Below are 20976 nucleotides of genomic sequence, written 5' to 3' on the forward strand. Positions count from 1 at the left end.
GGGATTACGACTTTTACCTGGACGAGTCGCAAGTCTTAAACGGTATTTTATTTTATGTTTGTGGTTGCGTCTTAAGAACAATGTTTTTATTTTGTAAGTGTTGTAAACTCGATGCATGTGTCAGCATTCCAAACAATGTTGTGGTATTCTGTTTTTAAGACTTTAATTAATGGATGATTCTGCATGGTTTTACTTTCATATAGCTTTGTTGTGATTAAGCTATGGTATTAAGAAGTCACACCAAATAAACCCACGCTTCTGCAAAGCCAGGGTGTGACAGCTTGGTATCAGAGCTCTGATCATAGCGAACTAGGATTCTTTCTCGAGTCTAGACTATGATCACTAGGGCTCTCACAAAAACATTTTTACATTGCATACCACTTAAGTCCAGATCCAGGTCTCAAAACATTTTTACAAACAAATGTTGAGCACATTTTATTCGTTAGTTATGGCTCAGTCTGGGAGGCTGAGGGAGTGGTCTAGTGGGACTAGGAGGCTCTAGTCTGGGAGGCTGAGGGAGTTGTCTAGTGGGACTAGGGAGTCAGTCTGGGAGGCTGGGAGAATTTACTAGTGGGACTAGAGAGTCAGTCTGGGAGGCTGGGAGAATTGTCTAGTGGGACTAGGGAGTCAGTCTGGGAGGCTGGGAAGTTAATCTAGTGGGACTAGGAAGATCAGTCTAGGAGGCTGGGAGGTTAGACTAGTGGGACTAGGAGAACAATTTGATTGCTTATTGGTGACCGATATGTTTATTTGACTATGTGATTGATTATTTGTGCATATATGTGTTGTATTATAGACGACATGCCTTCATCCGGCACCGGTGAGTCGGACACCACTGACCCCATGCCCATAGTATCGGACGACAGAGTGTCATCAGAGCACGATGTGCATTCTTCGGACACCACCAGCACGGACGACGATGATTTCCAGCCATTTGCGCTGCCCGACGTCGTTGCTGAGCCCGCTGATGGCCCTATCGCCGGGGATTTGCCGCTCGCGGTGATCCCTGCCCCTGTACCCCTTGCTGCGTACCCTGTTGTTGACATGCCCCTTGACGTAGTCGCTGACGACGACGTCGACTTGTTTGACGAGGATCCACTAGAGGATGACTTTGAGGGCGAGGCCCACATAGCTACTGGCAATCTCTTACTACTCGCGGATGCTCCCGCAGAGGAGGCACTTATCCATTCACCCGTCCCATACTCCTTTGAGTCTGTGGCATCTGCACCATCACACGCGCAGGGAGCGCAGCACTACTCGCATGATACAGACCCTGATAGAGCGTCATCCGCTGCACCTGCCCCTGCCCCGAGTTTTGCGATCGATCACGACATTAATGATGATTCCGATCCTGTCTTCCCACCTGGTTTTAATCCAGACCAGGAGATTGAGTTTATTCATCTAGATCAGCCAATGGAGGATCCCGTGGCTCCTGTTGATCCTATGTTTGCTGATCCCGCCGATTTTGAGATGGAGTTTGACGATCCGGAGCCTGCTGTGGCCCCCGAGCCAGTAGTTGCTCCAGACCCCGCATTCGAGCATGACCCTATCCCTGCTGATGTACCCGCTGTTGATACTTTGATTGCTGATATACCTGTCGATGATCATCCTATTGTTGCTCCACAGTTGGTGGATGATCATGTTGCTATTGATGCTCATATTGATGCTCCTCATGTTGCTGATATTCCTGCTGATTCTGTGTTTGCCCCTCTTCCTGATCCTGTGCCTGTAGAGCCCGATCATGCACCCTTTGCGACCCATGTTGACCCTCGATATGCGCACACCCGAAATGGGTGGATAGACGATGATGATGACTACCCGCCTTTTGTGGTACCTGTTACACCTGTTTTAGCACCTGCTTCAGCTCCTATTGATGCACCTTTGTTTCCCGCACATGTCACTAATGCGCATCGCGCAGACCTACCTATCACATTTCTCCAGGGCATACCTACCCCACGTCCTGGGGAGGGGTCATCTCGTCAGCCTTTTGGCCATGCACCTCTCATGACTGGAGGAGATCAGTTTGTACCTCCGATTTCTCATCCTACTTCTTTTCCCCCCGTTGCACCATTTGTTGTGCCATCCTTTGTTCCATCTAGTGAGCCTTTTCACTGGACTTCGCCACCCATTATGCCGCCATCTGATCCTTATCATCCTTATCACATGGGTTATTCTACGGAGGATATCCTCAGGTCGTTCATGATTCAGCAGGAGGCGTTGACTCGTCGCGTGCAGGAGCTTGAGAGAGCTTAGCGACCACCATGCCAATGCCAGGGCCAGACTCACCCTGCGATATCACACCCTCCTCGTCCGTTATCTCCCGATTCTGCTGCTCGTTTTTGGACTCAGGAGCAGCAGATAGCATATCTGTTGCGTTCTCATCGAGCCATGGAGGAGGATTGGCTTCACATGCGACGTTTGCTCTTTTCTCATTTACCCCCTCCTCCACCGCCATCAGCGTAGGGCTATTTTGTACGACACGGGTAGACTTTTGTTGAGAAGACGTCGATTGCACAGATTGCACAGCTTTTGGGAGACTGCATATTGATCCTGACTTTTGTTGTTATGTATATTGGATATTGTTGACACTGATTTGATATTTTGGACTGGGGTGATGTATCCCTTAGTCGTTGATGTTGTATGATACAGTCATGTACTTGTAAACTTTACATTGTGGTCTCGATTGATGGCAATGCAATCGCAGTATTCTCGTCACATGTGATGTTTGATTGATTATTTATGTTCTATAACATGAGATGTTATATGGTTGATTTATTTATAACATGGGATGTTATGTGTTTGGTTTATTTATAATGTGAGATGTTATGTATTACTACTATCGTTATATACGTACACTTTACCATGACCTGACTTACGGGAACACATCTTTTAGAAGATGCCACCAAGACGTCAAGCACGCATGCCTACCAACGAGGCAGAACTTCAGCAGGTCATCGCTGCCGCCATTGCGCAGGGCGCAGCCTCACAAGGAGGAACTAGCAGGAGTAATTCAAACAACAATGGCAATAACAATCCGCCTCATGGTAATACTAAGTCATTAAGGCATACCATGATACAATTAGATATCTCTAGCACGTTTGCTAATGCCATTTGTATATTCTAACGCATATGCAGGGTGCACATACAAGCAGTTTCTTGACTGCAAGCCTGTAAACTTTGATGGCACCGGAGGTGCCGTTGCTTTTGTCAGATGGGACGAGAAGACGGAGTCTGTTCTCCGAATGAGCAAGTGCGCTCCAGACCAACAAGTTACTTACATTTCTGGGCTATTCTTGGACGGAGCCATGTCCTGGTGGAACTTACAAGTACAGTTCATGCGAAGAGCTCATGCGAAGAAAGTACTGTTCACGTGCAGAGATACAAAAGTTGGAAACTGAGTTTTGGCATTTGAAGATGGAAGGTCTAAAAATTGCGGAATATGTTCAAAGATTCCACGACTTGTCTCATGTGGTACCTTATATGGTTACACCGGAATTCAAGCGAATTGAGCGCTTCATTTGGGGTTTAGTTCCTCAAATCATAAGTATGGTGACCTCTTCAAAGCCGGCAACAATCACTGAGGCAATCGATCTGAGCGTAGCTCTTACTAAGGAGGCTATCCGCCTAAACAAGTTTTCTGATGTTGAGCAAAAGAAGAAGGAGACTCACGTAGAGTCGTCCGGGGGTAACAAAAGAAAATTCTCGAACTTCAAACAAGGCACAAGCAGTGATGGCAGGAAAGGAGAACCAAGCGCACCAGTCTAAGCTACAACTGGTACTGGAAAGAAAGGAAAGGGATATATGGGTACCCATCCCAAGTGTAACACCTGCCAGCGTCACCATTCTAGCCGGTGTGGGTCAAAAGTATGTGAAGCATGTGGAAAGGTTGGTCATTCGAAGGATACTTGCTGGGCCACTGTTGGCCGGGGAGGCCAAGGAGGTTTTGGGAATAGAAACAATAATCGTGGAGGAAATGGAAATCGTGCACAAGGAAATAATGGAGGAAATGGAAATCGAGGCAACAACGCGAATCAAGCTGGTGCTGTGAATCGTAACCAAAACAACAATCAAGCTGGGAATGGAGGTGGAAACGGGCAAAGACCGGGTTGTTGTAACTGTGGTGACATTGGGCACTATAAGAGGAACTTCCCAGAATTGAACCAAGCTCGGGGAAGAGTCTTTAATATCGAAGCGAGGGAAGCGCGACAGGATCCCAATGTTGTTACTGGTACGTTCCCTATAAACCAATGCTTTGCATCCGTTTTATTTGATACTGGTGCCGATTATAGCTTCGTGTCATTAGAATTTAAGAATATGCTTGGGTTAGCCGCTAGCAAATTAGATATTCCCTACTCAATCGAATTGGCTAATGGAAAGTTGGTAGAAGCCAATGAAGTTGTCAGAGGTTGTGTAATCGAGTTGGGAGAGCGTGAGTTTGCTTTGGATCTACTACCAGTCAAGTTGGGAAGCTTCGACGTGGTAGTAGGGATGGATTGGTTATCGAGCAACAAGGCAGAGATAGTTTGTCACGAAAAGATCGTTCGCATCCCAACAGAAGACGGAGAAACGATAGTAGTTTATGGAGAAAAGTGTGATACGCCTTTAAGAATCATCAGCTGCCTGAAAGCGCGAAAGTGTTTACAAAAAGGATGTGCTGCCTTCCTGGCACACATTGTAGATAAGAAAGCTACTGAACCAAAGATCGAAGACATCCCTGTCGTAAAGGAGTACCCGGAGGTCTTCCCAGAGGACTTGCCAGGATTGCCACCCCAGAGGCTAGGGGAGTTTCGCATTGACTTAGTTCCAGGCGTCGTGCCTGTGGCTAAGGCACTCTACAGACTTGCACCTTCAGAAATGCAGGAGTTGTCGACACAACTTCAAGAGTTGTTATACAAGGGATTCATCAGACCAAGCTTCTCGCCTTGGGGAGCTCCGGTCCTGTTTATCAAGAAGAAAGACGGTAGTTTTCGTATGTGCATTGACTACCGGGACTTAAATAAGTTGACGATCAAGAATAGATATCCTCTACCAAGGATTGATGATCTATTTGACCAACTGCAAGGCTCAAGCTTTTACTCAAAGATCGATTTGCGATCTGGTTACCATCAGCTAAGGATACAAGAGGAAAGTATCCCGAAGACAACCTTTAGAACTCGTTATGGACATTACGAGTTCCTAGTTATGCCGTTTGGGTTGACTAACGCACCTACAGTTTTTATAGATTTGATGAATAGAGTTTGCAAGCCGTATCTCGACAAGTTCGTGATTGTGTTTATCGACGACATTTTGATTTATTCAAAGACAAAGGCTGAACACGAACGGCATTTAAGAGCCATTTTGGAGTTGCTGAAAAAGGAACAATTGTATTCCAAATTCTCAAAGTGCGAGTTTTGGCTACGCGAAGTCCAATTTCTTGGACATGTGGTAAATGGAGATGGGATTCATGTGGACCCCACCAAGACCGAAGCGATCAAAAATTGGGAGACCCCAAAGACGCCAACCGAGATTCGACAATTCTTGGGTTTGGCTGGTTACTACCGAAGGTTCATTGAGGATTTTTCAAAAATCGCTCAACCACTGACACTCCTAACGCAGAAAGATAAGAAGTTTGATTGGGGAAATCAAATAGGAAGAAGCGTTTCAGCTGTTAAAAGACAAGCTCTGCAATGGGCCAATCTTAGCACTACCAGAGGGTACAGATGATTTTGTGGTATATTGTGACGCCTCACGTCAAGGATTAGGTTGCGTGCTGATGCAACGCCAGAAAGTAATAGCTTACGCATCGCGCCAACTGAAGGTACATGAAAAGAACTATACCACGCATGATTTGGAACTCGACGCAGTGATATTTGCGTTAAAGATCTGGAGACACTACCTATATGGTACGAAGTGTACAATCTTCACAGATCATAAGAGTCTGCAGCACATATTCGACCAGAAAGAGCTGAATATGAGACAAAGACGTTGGGTCGAGTTGCTGAACGATTACGACTGCGAGATAAAGTATCATCCAGGGAAGGCGAATGTGGTCGCCGATGCCCTAAGTCGAAAAGAGAGGATCAAGCCCATAAGGGTTAGGGCTTTGGAGATGATTATTCAGACAGACCTTTCTCTGCACATTCGTGCCGTGTAGAAAGAAGCTCTTAAGGAAAGGAACCTTGAAGAATAATATCTCCGTGGGATGGAGAAGCAATTAGTGCCAAACAAGGAAGGAACGTTATGTTTTATGAAAAGGATTTGGGTTCCTCTGTTTGGTGGTTTGAGAAAAGTTATTTTTGATGAGGCACACAAATCACGGTACTCTATCCATCCAGGAGCGGATAAGATGTACCAGGATCTTAAAGATTACTATTGGTGGCCTAGGATGAAAGGCGACGTTGCTGTTTATGTGAGCAAGTGTTTAACGTGTGCTAAGGTGAAAGCGGAATACCAGAAGCCTTTAGGACTTCTACAACAACCTGATATTCCCAAATGGAAATGGGAACAAATTTCCATGGATTTTATAACGAAGTTGCCAAGAACGCCAAGAGGTCATGACACTATTTGGGTAATAGTGGACCGATTAACAAAATCTGCGCATTTCTTACCTATCAGAGAGAAGGATAACACAAGCAAATTGGCTGAAATTTACATGAGAGAAATCATTGCACGTCATGGAGTCCCTCTCTCGATCATCTCTGATAGAGACGGAAGGTTTGTGTCAAGGATTTGGCAGTCCTTCCAAGAAGCTTTTGGCTCGCAATTGAATCTGAGCACTGCATATCACCCACAGACCGATGGACAAAGCGAGGGAACGATTCAAACATTGGAGGATATGCTGAGAGCATGTGTTATGGATTTGGGCGGTAGCTGGGATAAACATTTGCATTGGTAGAGTTTTCATACAACAACAGCTACCACACCAGTATTGGTGCCACGCCATTTGAAGCTCTATATGGCCACAAGTGCAGATCACCGCTTTGTTGGTCTGATGCAGAGACAATTGGTTGGTCCTGATGTGGTCCAGGAAACCACAGATAAAATTGCACAGATCCAAGATCGCATCAAGGCGGCTCGCGATCGACAAAAATGCTACGCGGACCGAAGAAGGAAACCTCTAGAGTTTGAGGTAGGTGATATGGTTTTGTAGAAAGTATCACCCTGGAAGGGTGTGGCACGCTTCGGGAAGCGTGGAAAGTTGAATCCGCGGTATATTGGTCCATTCAAGGTTCTGGAAAGAATTGGGTTATTAGCATACAAGCTGGACTTACCTGCCGAACTGAGCGGTGTTCACGATACATTTCATGTATCAAACTTGAAGAAGAGTCCAACGCAAGATACTGTTGTCATTCCCGCAGACGAGATTCATATTGACGACACGCTCCACTTTGTCGAAGAACCGGTTGAGGTTACAGATTGGAAGATTAACAAAACCCGCCGGAGCAGTGTCAAGCTCGTCAAGGTTCGATGGAATGCAAGACACGGTCCAGAATACACCTAGGAGCGTCAGGACCGAATGAAAGAAAAGTACCCCCACTTATTTCCCAATACCCCTGCAACTAGAAGCAGAACTTAAAATTTCGGGATGAAATTTTTCTAACGGGGGGAGAATGTGACAACCCTCACCAAATTAGGTATCCGTACGAATTAATTAATATTTAATTACTGCTTAATTACTGTGCTTGCTTGCCATTGTGGTTAAACTGCTACGTGATTACTGATACATACACATACTTGCATCATACTTTATTAACTGTCACTCCATTATTTACATACAAAAATTTAGAGACAAACTTGATGCACAAAAGCACAGTAGCACAATGAACGGATAACCCATTAAACGTGCTGACATAGCCAGCACCAGGCAGACACTGCCTCTAAGGCCTGTATGAGCCGGGAATAGTTTACTACACTAGTAGAGAGTGTAGGGAAATGAGGGTTGTAGAACTACGTCACTAAGTGATAGTTATAGTGACCGGATGTGCCTAAAAACATGTTTTAAACACAAAAATTCTGCACTTCAATATAAAACTCAGCTTTTTAGCTAACTAGTAAAGTGCAAAAACATGGGAAAATAATACTAGACACTTTCCAAAGTGTCGTGAATTGTTTGTGTCACTAAAAATAATAATAAAGACACCTTAAAGCTTTGTTAAGCACTTTAACGGATCAGTATCCAACCGAACAACCGGACTTAACCCGGAACATAAAAAAATATTGTCATTGACACTGTTTCTCTTTTTCTGAGCCAGTTAGGGTCCCCGAATACCCTAACACCCGTTGTAAATTACAACACACATAACACACTAATTAGACTTCTAACTAAACTAGACTCTCACTAATCATCTAGTTGGAATTCAACCATTAATCCCCCCCCCCCAATGATTTCGGTTCCCATGTGGGGACACCCCACAAGTTTCTTGATTATTTTATTTACATATGCTTAATATCTTTTAGACATAGTAACCAATGGTTAATCTTAATGAGTGGTCTATAAGAAGAACCATGAGATCACCATCACTTCATAACCTACACTTCAAAAATCTCATCACTCTCTCCTTCCATCTCTTGATTCTCGGCCGAACACCACCCCACACCCACATCCATTTTCGAGTTTCGATCTTGCAATTCCAAGCATACATAAAGGTGAAGGATCACGTATAAGGAAGCTCGGTGCTTACGGATTGCCAAGGACCTCACCACAACGCTATTAACCACCCATATTTCGTCTAGTTTCTTCCCTAGCCTTGAGCTAGTTGTAAGTGCTTCTAATCACCTTCTTAATCTTGTCTAAAGTGGTTAATAAGAGATTTGTCAGATAAAAATCATGAACATATAAGATCAAAGTTTAAAGTCTTGTAAGAAGATGAATATGGTGGTTAATGAGTAAATACTAGTGTAAAACTCTTGGATCTTGTTTTGTTATGATTCTTTTATGTTGCTTGATGCTAGTAGTAGTTCGGATCGTCATCTAACCCGGCTAAGTCATGTTCATGGAACATGAACTAGTGTATGTTAAAGTATGAAAATGATTAGATTATGAACACTACTACATGTGAACATGAACTTGTGTAAAAGTGATTTTTCTTATAAAATGAAGTTCTAAACTAGTAGATCTAAAGATCTACAAGTGGTATTTTCGAAGAACCAAGTGTAAAACGAAATCATGTTTAGAAGCGGATCTTTCATAAACTAAAGGTGTTTTTGTGAACAAACAAGTGTGTAGACACTTGTATAACAAAAGGTTTTAACAAAGAATTATTTTTGTAATATTTGATCAAGAAGTTGTAAAGATGCATCTTCTTTAAAAATAAGATTTTCAAGAAACCGATTTTATTAACAAAGATAGCAAGATCTACTAAAACTATTGGAAGGTTACTACACACTTTTACATAACCCACAAGTTCATGTGTATGCGATTCATGTATATTTTAGACTAATTTAATGTTTGAATATTGTTTGTTGATGTTAGGAAAATTGTTGATTTAATTTTGAAAAGAAAATGATACGCTAGAAAGCGTGGCCACCTCCAGTTACAGAGGAAACTCTGGCGAAATTTTTCCAGAAATATAACACTTGGAAATATTTTTTTACAACAAGTGTTATGAATATATTTTTAACTTGTTTTCCAAAGAAAATTCGCCATGGATTTTTATTACAAAACTTCCAAGTGTCGGAGGTGGGATTTTCACAAATAAAACTTGCTAAATATATATTTAGAATATATATTTTTCATAACAAAACTTGTGAGATTTTTATGATTATTTTGTGAACTACGTAAATATTATTTTTAGAGTAAAAATAATATTACTAGAATACATGGAATAGCAACAACTCCAAAATAATATCAACGCCCTCACAATAAATATTTAAGTTACACCGGTATTATTATTACCAACCGAACTTTAAATGTAACTTACGTATTTTCAGAAAAATACTCTTACATGTTTATTTGATAAAAGTATTATTTTGGAAAAATGGTATGTAATAAAATATAATATTTTTGGGAAAAATATTGATATTTTGGAGATAGAATTAAAATATATTTTAAGTGTGACTTAATAATATATTTTTGGAATTTCAAGAAAACGCACATGTATTAAAGCCCCCATCCTTGGGAAGAAATATATTTACCAAATAATTACGAAGTGTAATTACGAAATAGTTGCCTAACTATTTCCCAAAGACATTAACCCTTAAGCTAAGTCACGGTCGTCCGTCTAATAGAAGTTAGTACGTGTAGGTCGTCGAACAGCAGGTTGAATGGGAGATACTTTTTAGAGACGCACTTCGGTGAGTTCATGTCCCCCTTTTCTCTTAACCGTTTTCAGTTTTAAACTGCGGGGGTGAAATACATGTTACTATGATTATGAGTACTTTTACACATGGTATGATTAGCGTAAGGAGGGTTACTACTTAGATCATGTGAGTGGGTAGGCGGGAACTGAAGGCTATTAATCCTCAGTGTAGGACCGAGGGACAGTAGCGGTAGATCTATCTGGGTGTAGCGAGCCCAGCCCCAGGCCCAACAGTACGGACCTCGGGGTGACTTGGTACCCGACGCAAAAATCTGCTAGGTTTGAGTCTTCCTACTGCACTTCACATATCAATGGCCTTGCAAACCATTGGTGATCTCTTTATTTCCTTATTTGCTACATACCAAGGATTTTTATACTTACAAAGGTTTTACATACTCACTACACATGAACTCGCTCAACATTTTTGTTGATTTTTCCAACCTACATGTATTTCAGGGAACTAAGGATCTGGCACGGTATGCTACGTTTTCGCGTTGCGTATGAGTTATGGGATCATCCACGTTTAGGGATTGCGACTTTTACCTGGACGAGTCGCAAGTCTTAAACGGTGTTTTATTTTATATTTGTGGTTGCGTCTTAAGAACAATGTTTTTATTTTGTAAGTGTTGTCAACTCGATGCATGTGTCAGCATTCCAAACAATGTTGTGGTATTCTGTTTTTAAGACTTTAATTAATGGATGATTCTGCATGGTTTTACTTTCAAATAGCTTTGTTGTGATTAAGCTATGGTATTAAGAAGTCACACCAAATAATCCCACGTTTCCGCAAAGCCAGGGTGTGACAGAAAAAGCCCTTGATCAATGAATGATCTCCGGCATAAAAAACCTCGGGTGATGGAAACTACCGATAACCAAATGTATTGCAAAAACAATAATGATCCTTGTACAACTTCAGAAGAAAACAAGCTTAATACAATGGATTGCCTGTGTGTGTATTTCGCTAAGTGTTTGCAGAGAGTTGTGTGTTTTTGTGTGTTGTATTCGAATTATGCCTAAACTGAGTTGTTTTCCCCTTTAAAGATAGAAAAATATCTAGTAACCAACTTTCTGAAAAATGTGGAAGTCACCCATGTTTTTCAAAACGGTTACTTTTCATCAAGCACGTGCCTATGAAGCATATTCCACGAGATTCCAGCAAAGACTAAGTCCATGTCGTCCATTACCTGTGTATAAGCATTAAAAACGTGACAAATGTTAAAAACATAAACTATAGTAAGGATCTTGGATCCTCAGACTCCCTGCATCATCCGTTAAGGATCCGTGATCCATGCCCAGTCTCAGGATAGATGATCCTTAGCATAAAATTCATGCCCTAACAACCACCATGACGAATTTTCATCAAACACAACATGCCTTGTAACATAACTCTTCCAGGTTGTCAAATCACAACAATGTCATCCCTTTTTCTCTTTGTTACACCCCACAAAAAGAGATAATTGAGTTTCTCTCCATTTGGGTTCTTAATTTGTGTTTTTTAGCTTTTTTCTTGTTTTGGTCCCTCAACTTTTCTTTTTGTCTTTTGGTGAAGGATTTTCCCCTTCCATTCAAGTTTCAAAGTTGACACTTTTGTCTCCTGCACCCCCTCTAATAAGTTTATAGAATATCTCCTTGACCCCCTGACTTTCTTATATGTGTATAAGCTCGCATTTGTCTACGTTTTACGTCACATGAGTCACTTAAACTCGTGGCTTTTCTACGCTTTTCCCTGACGTGCTTATTTTTTTGGACTCAATTGTCTATGTTTTAACATAAATTGTGTTCGAAAATAAGTTGGGTCAAATATAATACGTTTCATCTGACGGTATAATTTCGAGTTACCTTTAGTTTCATAAGTCATGTCAAATATAATATGTTTTCGTGTATATTTTGTTAAACGTTTGAGTTGGTCTATGTTTTAGTTGACAAGTTATTAAAAAAATCAGTACACTCAAGTCAAGTAAAAAACGTTCCGGCAACGCAAGGAATCATTTCTAACTAGTAAAATCACTGCCGCGTTGCGGCAGAATATATGTCTGTGTTGGTTTGATTTGTTATCTTATCATTATAGTACCGACACTTTGTCATAACTTGGCACATATAACAACACTCAATGGCTATGGTTTATATACACATATACGTTTATGTAAGCATATATTGACACGTGCATATATCATGTATGATGTATGTTTGTAAGTTGCGAAGGACAGGAACGCAAACTGGAATGCAATTGGAGTAATATTATTATGCAGCTACATATTTTATATTTAGTAGGATGTTTTCATGTCCTGATTTAACCATTAAACTAAAGTAAAGTCTTCTAGGTTTTAAAAAATATGGGTGTCAAAATGCTCAATTTTTAAGTTTTAGAAAAGGAGCGAATGAAATCTAATCATGTTCCAGTTTCCACGCTTTCCTTCTTTTTAAAGATAACATAGTGAAATTATTTTACAATATTCAAAAAAAAAATTATAAAGTAAATTTTTTTATAAAGTAAAAATAATAAAATTTGACAGTTTTCCTGTCTTTAATTAAGTTCAATTCAAGGTAAAATATCTTGTATAAAATGAGAAATGGGTACTACTTTTGTTTGGGCACGGAAGCACACGTAGAATTTAGAGTGTAAGGTGTAGGCACAAGCATGCATGAGTCAACTTGTAACTTACGCATAAAAGAAAATAGGAGTTTGAAATTGATTTTTGACCATACAAAGTTCACCGGTAAAAATTGAAAAGATAGAAACATTACTATTGCGCCGACTTTTGTGAATTAATACATACATATATACAACTAGGCTATCACCCGGGAACATCCCGGGTTAGGAAAATTTAGTTTTCAATAATAAAAGGTACACAAACAACATTTTCAAACTCGTTAGTATCTTCTTTCCCCTCCCACAATAATTTATTTGTTCCGTTTCATCAATATCCTAACTTTGTCTCCATGTGCATTCATAGTTTTCATGTAAAGCTAATAACCTTTTAATTCTTAATGAGATCTCAGTATAAAAATGTTTCGTAAACCCATACAAAATGTTATATTGTTTGTTTTTAAATTAAATTATATTATGCTTTTACTTGAATTTTCAACTAATAAAATTCATACACATATTATAAACGTGTATTATTATAAACCCTAGTGTCGGCGGCTGTTCTTGACATGACCTGAACACGACACGGAAATACTCAGGTTTTAGGTTGGCGAAACCTGATCCTTTTAAAAAAAGTGTGGTGTTTGAGTTGACCCGCTTTATTAACGGTTCGTGTTCGAATTGACATGTTTAAAATAAAAATTAAATTTAAGCGTTTTAAAATAAAAATTAAATTTAATTTAATGTTCGTAACGAAGAATTGTTAACCCACTAATCTCTTTCATGTAAGCGTTTTAAAATAAAAATTAAATTTAATGTTCGTAACGAAGAATTGTTACATGCTTAATTTATGATCATGTTATGATTCCCAAATTATATATAAAATTTTAGCAAAATGAGTTAAATGATCGTGTTTGGAATGACCCGGATTCTGTGTATCCGGGATAGGGTTGAAATTTTTGACAAGAATAAAAAAATGGGTCGTGTTCGGTTCCCATATTCAACCAGGCAGGATTGACACCCCTAACATACCCAGGTTAGTATTCATCTTCCACAATTAGATTTAGGGTTTCAAAGTACAAACTATATCTCAAATCCCTAACTCAAAATTTCAGTTTCGATTGACAAATGAAAAAGTGTATAATGAAATAAAGGTTTGAGTATCTACAAAATAGAATATAATTCTCAACACATGTGATATAACAATATTCTTCTCCCAATGTGTGTTGTCATGCTCCTGGTAAAATATAATAGAGCATTTGGCCTAGAAGCTTCGTCTGCACAATAACACACCAACAAGTTAAGAAACTAAGTTTGAAAAGCAAAATATAAAAGACTCACACTTATAACACTTATAACTGAGTGTTTTCTTAGTTCACATTATTCTAAAGAACTTATGAAATCAAACATCTTTTAAGAGTGCTATTTATATAGAGCAATAAATGAGTTTAACAATTATATATGGATCAATACGATAATCCAAGACCTATAATGAGTTTGACTACAACTAACATAATAACTATAACCCTTGTTCAGCGACAAATATTATCATCCAAAACTCAACTCAAACAATTTACCTTTCCTAACTCACAGCTCATAGAATGAAAACCAATTTGAAGCTAAATATTGACTTACCTTGAAACCGTTGACCAAACCTTAGAACTCAGAAATCATCCTGTATGCTCCTTCAACCATCGACCAAGCCCTATTTTGGATGATATTCTAACAAACAAATATTTACTTCACTCTGGTTAACAACTCAAAAGTTACCTAACAAATAAATATTCTAATGCTTTCAACATTCTAAACCGTTTTATTTAAAAGAGATTATATGATATTTATGATAATACAGTTTTTTATTTGTAATTAATGGAAAAAATTGCATAGTTGGTCAATTGTAACTGAGAGCATTTACTTCACTTTTGCCCAAGAAAAGGTAAATTACTTTTAAAAACGTAAAAAAAAAACTGAATTCTACTTACCAAAAGAGTAGCACTCTGGCTGAAAAAAGGCGTACAAAGATAGCATACTTATGCCAAGATTACCCTTTGTGAACATATTGAAATCATACTTACGCTTTATTAGACAAAAGTGAAGTGCATGCCCCCAAGTAAACATTGTCCTTGGTACATGACCAATTTACCATTTTATGCAATTCTCCCTATTAGCAAAAGAAAAGTGGACAAAGCTAAGTGTCAATCCGACCCACAACCTGTTTTGACAAACACCCAAACAGTTCCTTTGACAATCGACCATAACCCGCTACCCAACCTAGCTAATCCAACCCTTTTGCCACCTCTGGATATTATAAATAAAATGAAATTGTTAAGTAGAGATATGTACCATAAAATGATTTCGTCCTTGTTGATTTGCAGTCTACATTTATGCACACAGTGTAGTTCATATGATGGCCTTCCAATAATTGTTGAATTGGGCCTTCCAAAAGAGTTCCTTTTATTTTATCTTCAAATTTCTCACAAAGAACACTATTGAGTTCTTGAACATCATGCTGCATAAAAGAATCATATGCAACCCAACCAAAAGTTCAAATCATCCTGCATTTCGTAATTATTCAAGAACATGAAAAACTGAATCTTTAAATAGAAACTGAAGCAACCATTGTAGCTATGAACACTAAGAAATAATGATACCCAAAAGCAAAAAAGTAACACAAAAAAATTAAGAATACCCACATGAAGATCTATGCTTCAAATCACCATGAATTTCATAATATTTCAAGAACATGATAAACTGAATCTTTAAACTTTATCTTTAAAAAGAAACTGAAACATTCATTTTAGCTATTAACTCTAAGAAATAATAATAACCAAAAGCAAAAAAGAAAAAAAAATAATATATTTCAAAAATACCCACATGAAGATCTATGCAGAAACCAGCATCAAATCTTTCAAATCAGCCTGCATTTTTCAAAAGTCAAAAACTATTCAAGAACATCATAAATCAAACAAAATCCCAGATGAAAATTACCTTCAAGTTGTTCAACCTCCACATACTTGTCAAAAGAAGCATAGACATGCCATGTTTAGCAAGAAGATAGATATTATTATATATGGCACTTTTTGCCCAATTATAATGAAAATAGGCCCATTGAGATTGTATATGTTTAATAAGGCTATGCGGTATGGGGGACGTCCCCATACCGTCGAGGTCCGGCGCCGCCTTCAAAACCATCCCGCCCCCCACGTCCCCGTCATCTCGGGCAGCATTTGGACGTTGGCGACGATGCTAATTTGGTGGGGCCCTTCACTTTTTGACCGTTAATAATAAAAAAAATTAAATTCCAGTTTTTATTTAAAAGAAATCAACAAAGAGGAGAACAATACGGTGAAGTTACCTGTGATTTGATCGGAAAACGTGCAATCGAGAGGGAGAATTTGTGCGAGATGGTGAAATGTTAGGGTTTAGGAGAGGATGAAATGTTTTGGGGAAGAAGAATGATATGCAGAGTGGTGAAGTTACATGTGATTTGACCGGAAAACGTGCAATCGAGAGGGAGAATTTGTGCGAGATGGTGAAATGTTAGGGTTTAGGAGAGGATGTAATGTTTTGGGGATGAAGAATGATATGCAAAGTGGCAGTGGCACTAGCAGAGTTGTAAATTGGAAAGGAAAATGCAAAATGTATTTATCATCAGTGGGGTGTTTTTTTTATTAAGTTTATGATTTTTTAAGTCTATGTTTTTTTATTTTTTAAGTTTGTGTTTTCTTTTTTAAGTTTATGTAATGTGTTTTTAATATTAATGAAAATATTTAGTTAATTTATTTGTTAAATGTTAAAAAAATAGAAGATTAAAAAAATAAAAAATAAAAAATTGGTGGGGTAGGATCATCTAGGACCATCCTCCATACCCTCTAGTTTTGTGGGATGGACCATCCTTGGGAGGACTATGACGTGGCGCCTACGTGGCGGATCATCCTCCCTTGGAGCACCATCACCATACCCTCTAGCCTAACAGGTCAAACATGTGACCTATGAAAAAAAAATAGCTAAATTTCATACATGTTAAATAGGTTAACAACTCAAAAGTCACCTAACAAATAAATACTCTAATGCTTTCAACATTCTAAACCGTTTTATTTAAAAGAAACTATATGATATTTATGATAATACAGTTTTTTGTTTGTAATTAATGGAAAAAATTGCATTGTTGGTCAATTGTAACTGAGAGCATTTACTTCACTTTTGCCCAAGAAAAGGTAAATTACTTTAAAAAACGTATAAAAAAACATAACTTCTACTTACCAACATAACTTCTACTTACCAAAAGAGTAGCACTCTGGCGGAAAAAAAGGCGTACAAAGATAGCATACTTATGCCAAAATTACCCTTTGTGAGCATATTGAAATCGTAGTTACCCTTTTTAGGCAAAAGTGAAGTGCGTACCCCCAAACAATATAGATGTTTGATGCATAAACCTAGTCACTTGTTCACTTTGATGGGTCTTTTATATCTTCAAAAATCTGTTAATTATTATCAGAGCAGCTACTATACCTAACCATAGGTTAGCGTTAACATTACTGTCTTTATAACTTAACTAATGTGTTAATGATTATTAAATTTAAAGATGAAAATGGAAGCAGTAGATAGAAACCTGGCAAATGGGCTGCACCCCCTGCACGAGCAATATTAAACCTTAACACCTGGCTCTTGAGCAGATGTAGCATAAAAAAACATCAGTCGGGTGTCTGCTGACACTATTCTTACCTGCAGGATACTTTCAAGTTTCAATGCATAAAACCTAAATATTAATAAAAATCTAAGAATATATACTTGAATAAGATGATCGATTCACCCATCTTCACTCATTGTTAATGTCTCCAACATTATTGAACCATATGATCTTTCCACTACTTCCGATTCTTCTAATGTCTCTCCTAAGCATATATAAAAAGCATATTTATATATTAATAAACATTATACAACACAATAAAAATGGATGAGAATAACCATTATGAAACCTAGATGTGACCATTTCAACTCTTTTACTTATGTATGAGTAGATTTGAGTTGTTTCTAAACTCTAATGGGTCAAATAAATAGATTAGCTAAAGGGGGAGCATGTAAGATGTGTTGAAAGTCATTAGAAAGCTATTTATAATGCTTACAACCTACTATATTGATTTTATTCAAAGATTTAAGTTATTACTAACAAATATTAGTTTTGTAGTCATATTCATTATTTACAAAAAATGACAGACAAAAGTGTTTTGGAGCCACCTAGCCCAACTCATTTCCCAGCCTGCCCTTCTTACCACCTCTATTGAAGACCAGCCCATTAAGAATTAGAGAACAATGAGATGGATCAAAAAATATGTACACTTAAGGTACCTCCGACAACATCACCATCCTTAACTTGACACGTGCATGACTAACCTCATGGCCAGAACTATTATAGGTACCTGGTACCATTTTTTTAACTTTTTATATCCAAATTGACAGAATCAATCATGAACTCAAATCACTTACGTGCAACATTTGCTTCCCATGATCAAGCTTCCATTTGCAATACTGATGATCAAACTTCCAGTTTTTCACCTTCTGGCATAATTATTGGCTAAACACTATTGGAGGTTGATCAAACTGTAAGTAACAATTGTTTTGATAAGACTGCAAATTTTATGAAGTTTCACCTAGAACCACTGAACATATATGGTTCTTGGTTAAGCGGACTACAAACCGTTACGGTGGTTATATGTTGGATATATCTTATGTAGATGTGTTCTATTGTGCTAGAGATGTTAAGATTTTAAACACGTGTTAGGCCACCCTGATTAAAAGCAAAAAGAAAACAAGAATCATTCACAGAACTATACACTCAACAAATGAAAAAATAATTAAAAATAAATGAATAAAGAACTTCATAAGAACCATTGACTTATAAAAACGGTCAATTATGACTACTGTTTGTATTGCTCAAAGGTACACTAACATAAACAACTGAATAAACCATATGGGGCACCTGAAAAGATTTAACGTTTTTTATGATTATAATCTTTCTTTGACAAAAGCCAAACCTTAGAAACTAAAAAGCTCTCACCATTACCCTTGTTACTAAATTCCGTTCATTATTACCCCCATGAATTGAAAGTATCCACTTTATCAGTATTACCAAAAAATGTCCCTTCTATTATTGCTAGGAGCACATTCCACTCTTAAATTCTGAATTTCCCATAGGTACCACAAATAGGGCTGTCCAAAAAGCTCGCGACTCGGAGCTCACTCGAAGCTCGCTTGGATTTAGCTCGAAAAAAGCTCGCTCGATATGGCTCGGTTTGAAAGTGAGCCGAGCCGGCTCGGCTCGATTAGAAAGTGAGCCAAGCTCGGCTCGGCTCATGATGAGCCAAATTAGCTCGGTTTGGCTCGCTTGGTAGCTCGGCTCGACTTAGCTCGAATTATTTTACTTATAATAAATTTTATTTTTATATACATATAATATATTACAAAAAAGTGTTACATGTATTTAGGCTTGTAGTTTGATATCTATGACAATTTAAAGGTTGATTGCCGTGCTAATGAACAAATATTGTATTTACTTGAAATATAAAACTTATTTTGCGTTGTTGAACGTGATTTTGTCTTGTAATATATTAAGTTGAACTTATTTTGAATATATTCTTTTGAAGTATTGAATAAAATTTTAGAATACTGAATTTTGAGAGCTATGTATTAATTTTTATTTTTAAAATCGAGCCAAACTAAGCCGAGCCGAGCCAACTCGATTTAAATCCAAGCCGAGCCCGAGCTTAGATTTTCAGCTCGTTTTCAAATCCGAGCCGAGCCAGCTCAGTTTATAATCGAGCCGAGCCCGAGCTTGCCCTAGCTCGGCTCGGCTCTGCTCATGAACAGCCCTAACCACAAACATATATACATTTATACATTTATATGGCACTAAATTTCATATTCCTCAGTCATATTATCAACTTTTTTTCTACACAAAGAAATGATTCTTATAGACTTTCAGATGAACTTGACCACTAAAGTCAGATGTTGACTTGTCTATGCAAGGGTGTGTTGATTATTGAATTTACATGGCAGTCTCAACTTTGGAATTTGATTTCCGAATGGATTTTTTTTAATCTAATTAATTAAATTGGACTCGAGAAACTCGAAAATCGAAAAACTCAATATTCGATTTTGAATCGAATTCCGTTTTCGAATTGTGAAATCTAGCTATAAAATTTCAATTTTGAATCGAGCCGATTAGGTCGAGTAACTCGAAATTCCATTAGTTAATACCCTTAACTTGTAGGTAAAAAGCATGTCACAAAAGATTCATATAACTAAGGCCATAATGCAGTTTAATCGGAAAAAAAAAAGATTTACCAAGATTCATACCGGAGTTGAAAAATCTTCAACATCTTACAGACCCAAAAACTCGAAGGCCTTACTCCCAGAATCCACCGCAGTAACTGCAGGAGAAAGATTAAAAAATCAGGAGAAAGATTAAACAGCAGTAATTGCAGGAGAAAAATTAATCAATAAATATATAACCATCATTCAATTTTTAGGTAGTAATAAAGATACACAACCACCACTCCCTGAAAGTGTAGAGGAAAAACCCTAATGTTAAAGTGTAAACGACACACACGATCAAAAATATTTACACACATTATTTGAAGAATTTTTAAAAAATGGGCGAGTTGCATATTACACGAACAGATATTTCGAATTAATAGGTTGATGATGGAAGTCTGATGAAGAATCATGGACGAACGGCGTTCAAAATTGGTTAGGGTTGAGAGAATATGGTAGAAAGAATGAGAAGTTTCACAAATTAGGTGTTTTAGTTCCTTCTATACCCGGGTCAATCCATGCGGGTTTGGACACATAAAACGGACCCCGTGTAACAATTAGACAATTCCCTAATTTTCTCGCCAAAAATCTAGTGTGGTTGCACCACAACGCGACACGTGTCCCAAACCTTGTTTGTTTATTATATATATATAGATATATAGATATAGGCAAAAGATCAAATACAAATAATCTTAACATACTAAACATACAAATTGAAGGAAAACCCAAAAAGACAAGGTGTCATTTTTGTAATTACCACCAACTATCAAAGTTACAACCAAAAATACCTAAAAAAAC

General features: G+C 38.2%; 1 protein-coding gene and 1 long non-coding RNA gene across 24 annotated transcripts; one reads left to right on the forward strand and one right to left on the reverse strand.

Annotated features, from left to right (window-relative positions):
• The first annotated feature begins 1044 nt into the window (after positions 1-1044).
• LOC110881195 lies at positions 1045-2253 on the forward strand. The gene is made up of 2 exons (XM_022129536.1): positions 1045-1434; positions 1627-2253. Exons 1-2 carry the CDS (start codon positions 1045-1047, stop codon positions 2251-2253), a joined length of 1017 nt encoding a protein of 338 aa, XP_021985228.1.
• Positions 2254-13950: 11697 nt separating this feature from the next.
• Positions 13951-20686, reverse strand: LOC110884621. 23 transcript variants are annotated; one of them, XR_004868619.1, is made up of 10 exons: positions 20537-20686; positions 20221-20294; positions 18352-18465; positions 17656-17759; positions 15853-17589; positions 15739-15782; positions 15558-15647; positions 15208-15419; positions 14500-14586; positions 13951-14141 (listed from the first exon to the last, which is right to left on the reverse strand). It is a non-coding gene; the product is annotated as an uncharacterized LOC110884621 (long non-coding RNA). The 23 variants fall into 23 exon arrangements; XR_004868624.1 differs by lacking the exon at positions 15558-15647 and adding exons at positions 18563-18652; positions 20377-20423 and having other exon boundaries at positions 15739-17589; positions 20537-20649; XR_004868627.1 differs by lacking the exon at positions 15558-15647 and having other exon boundaries at positions 15739-16131; positions 17477-17589.
• Positions 20687-20976: the final 290 nt, after the last annotated feature.

The sequence above is a fragment of the Helianthus annuus genome, chromosome 10, assembly GCF_002127325.2.
Source record: "Helianthus annuus cultivar XRQ/B chromosome 10, HanXRQr2.0-SUNRISE, whole genome shotgun sequence".
Taxonomy (NCBI): Eukaryota; Viridiplantae; Streptophyta; class Magnoliopsida; order Asterales; family Asteraceae; genus Helianthus; species Helianthus annuus.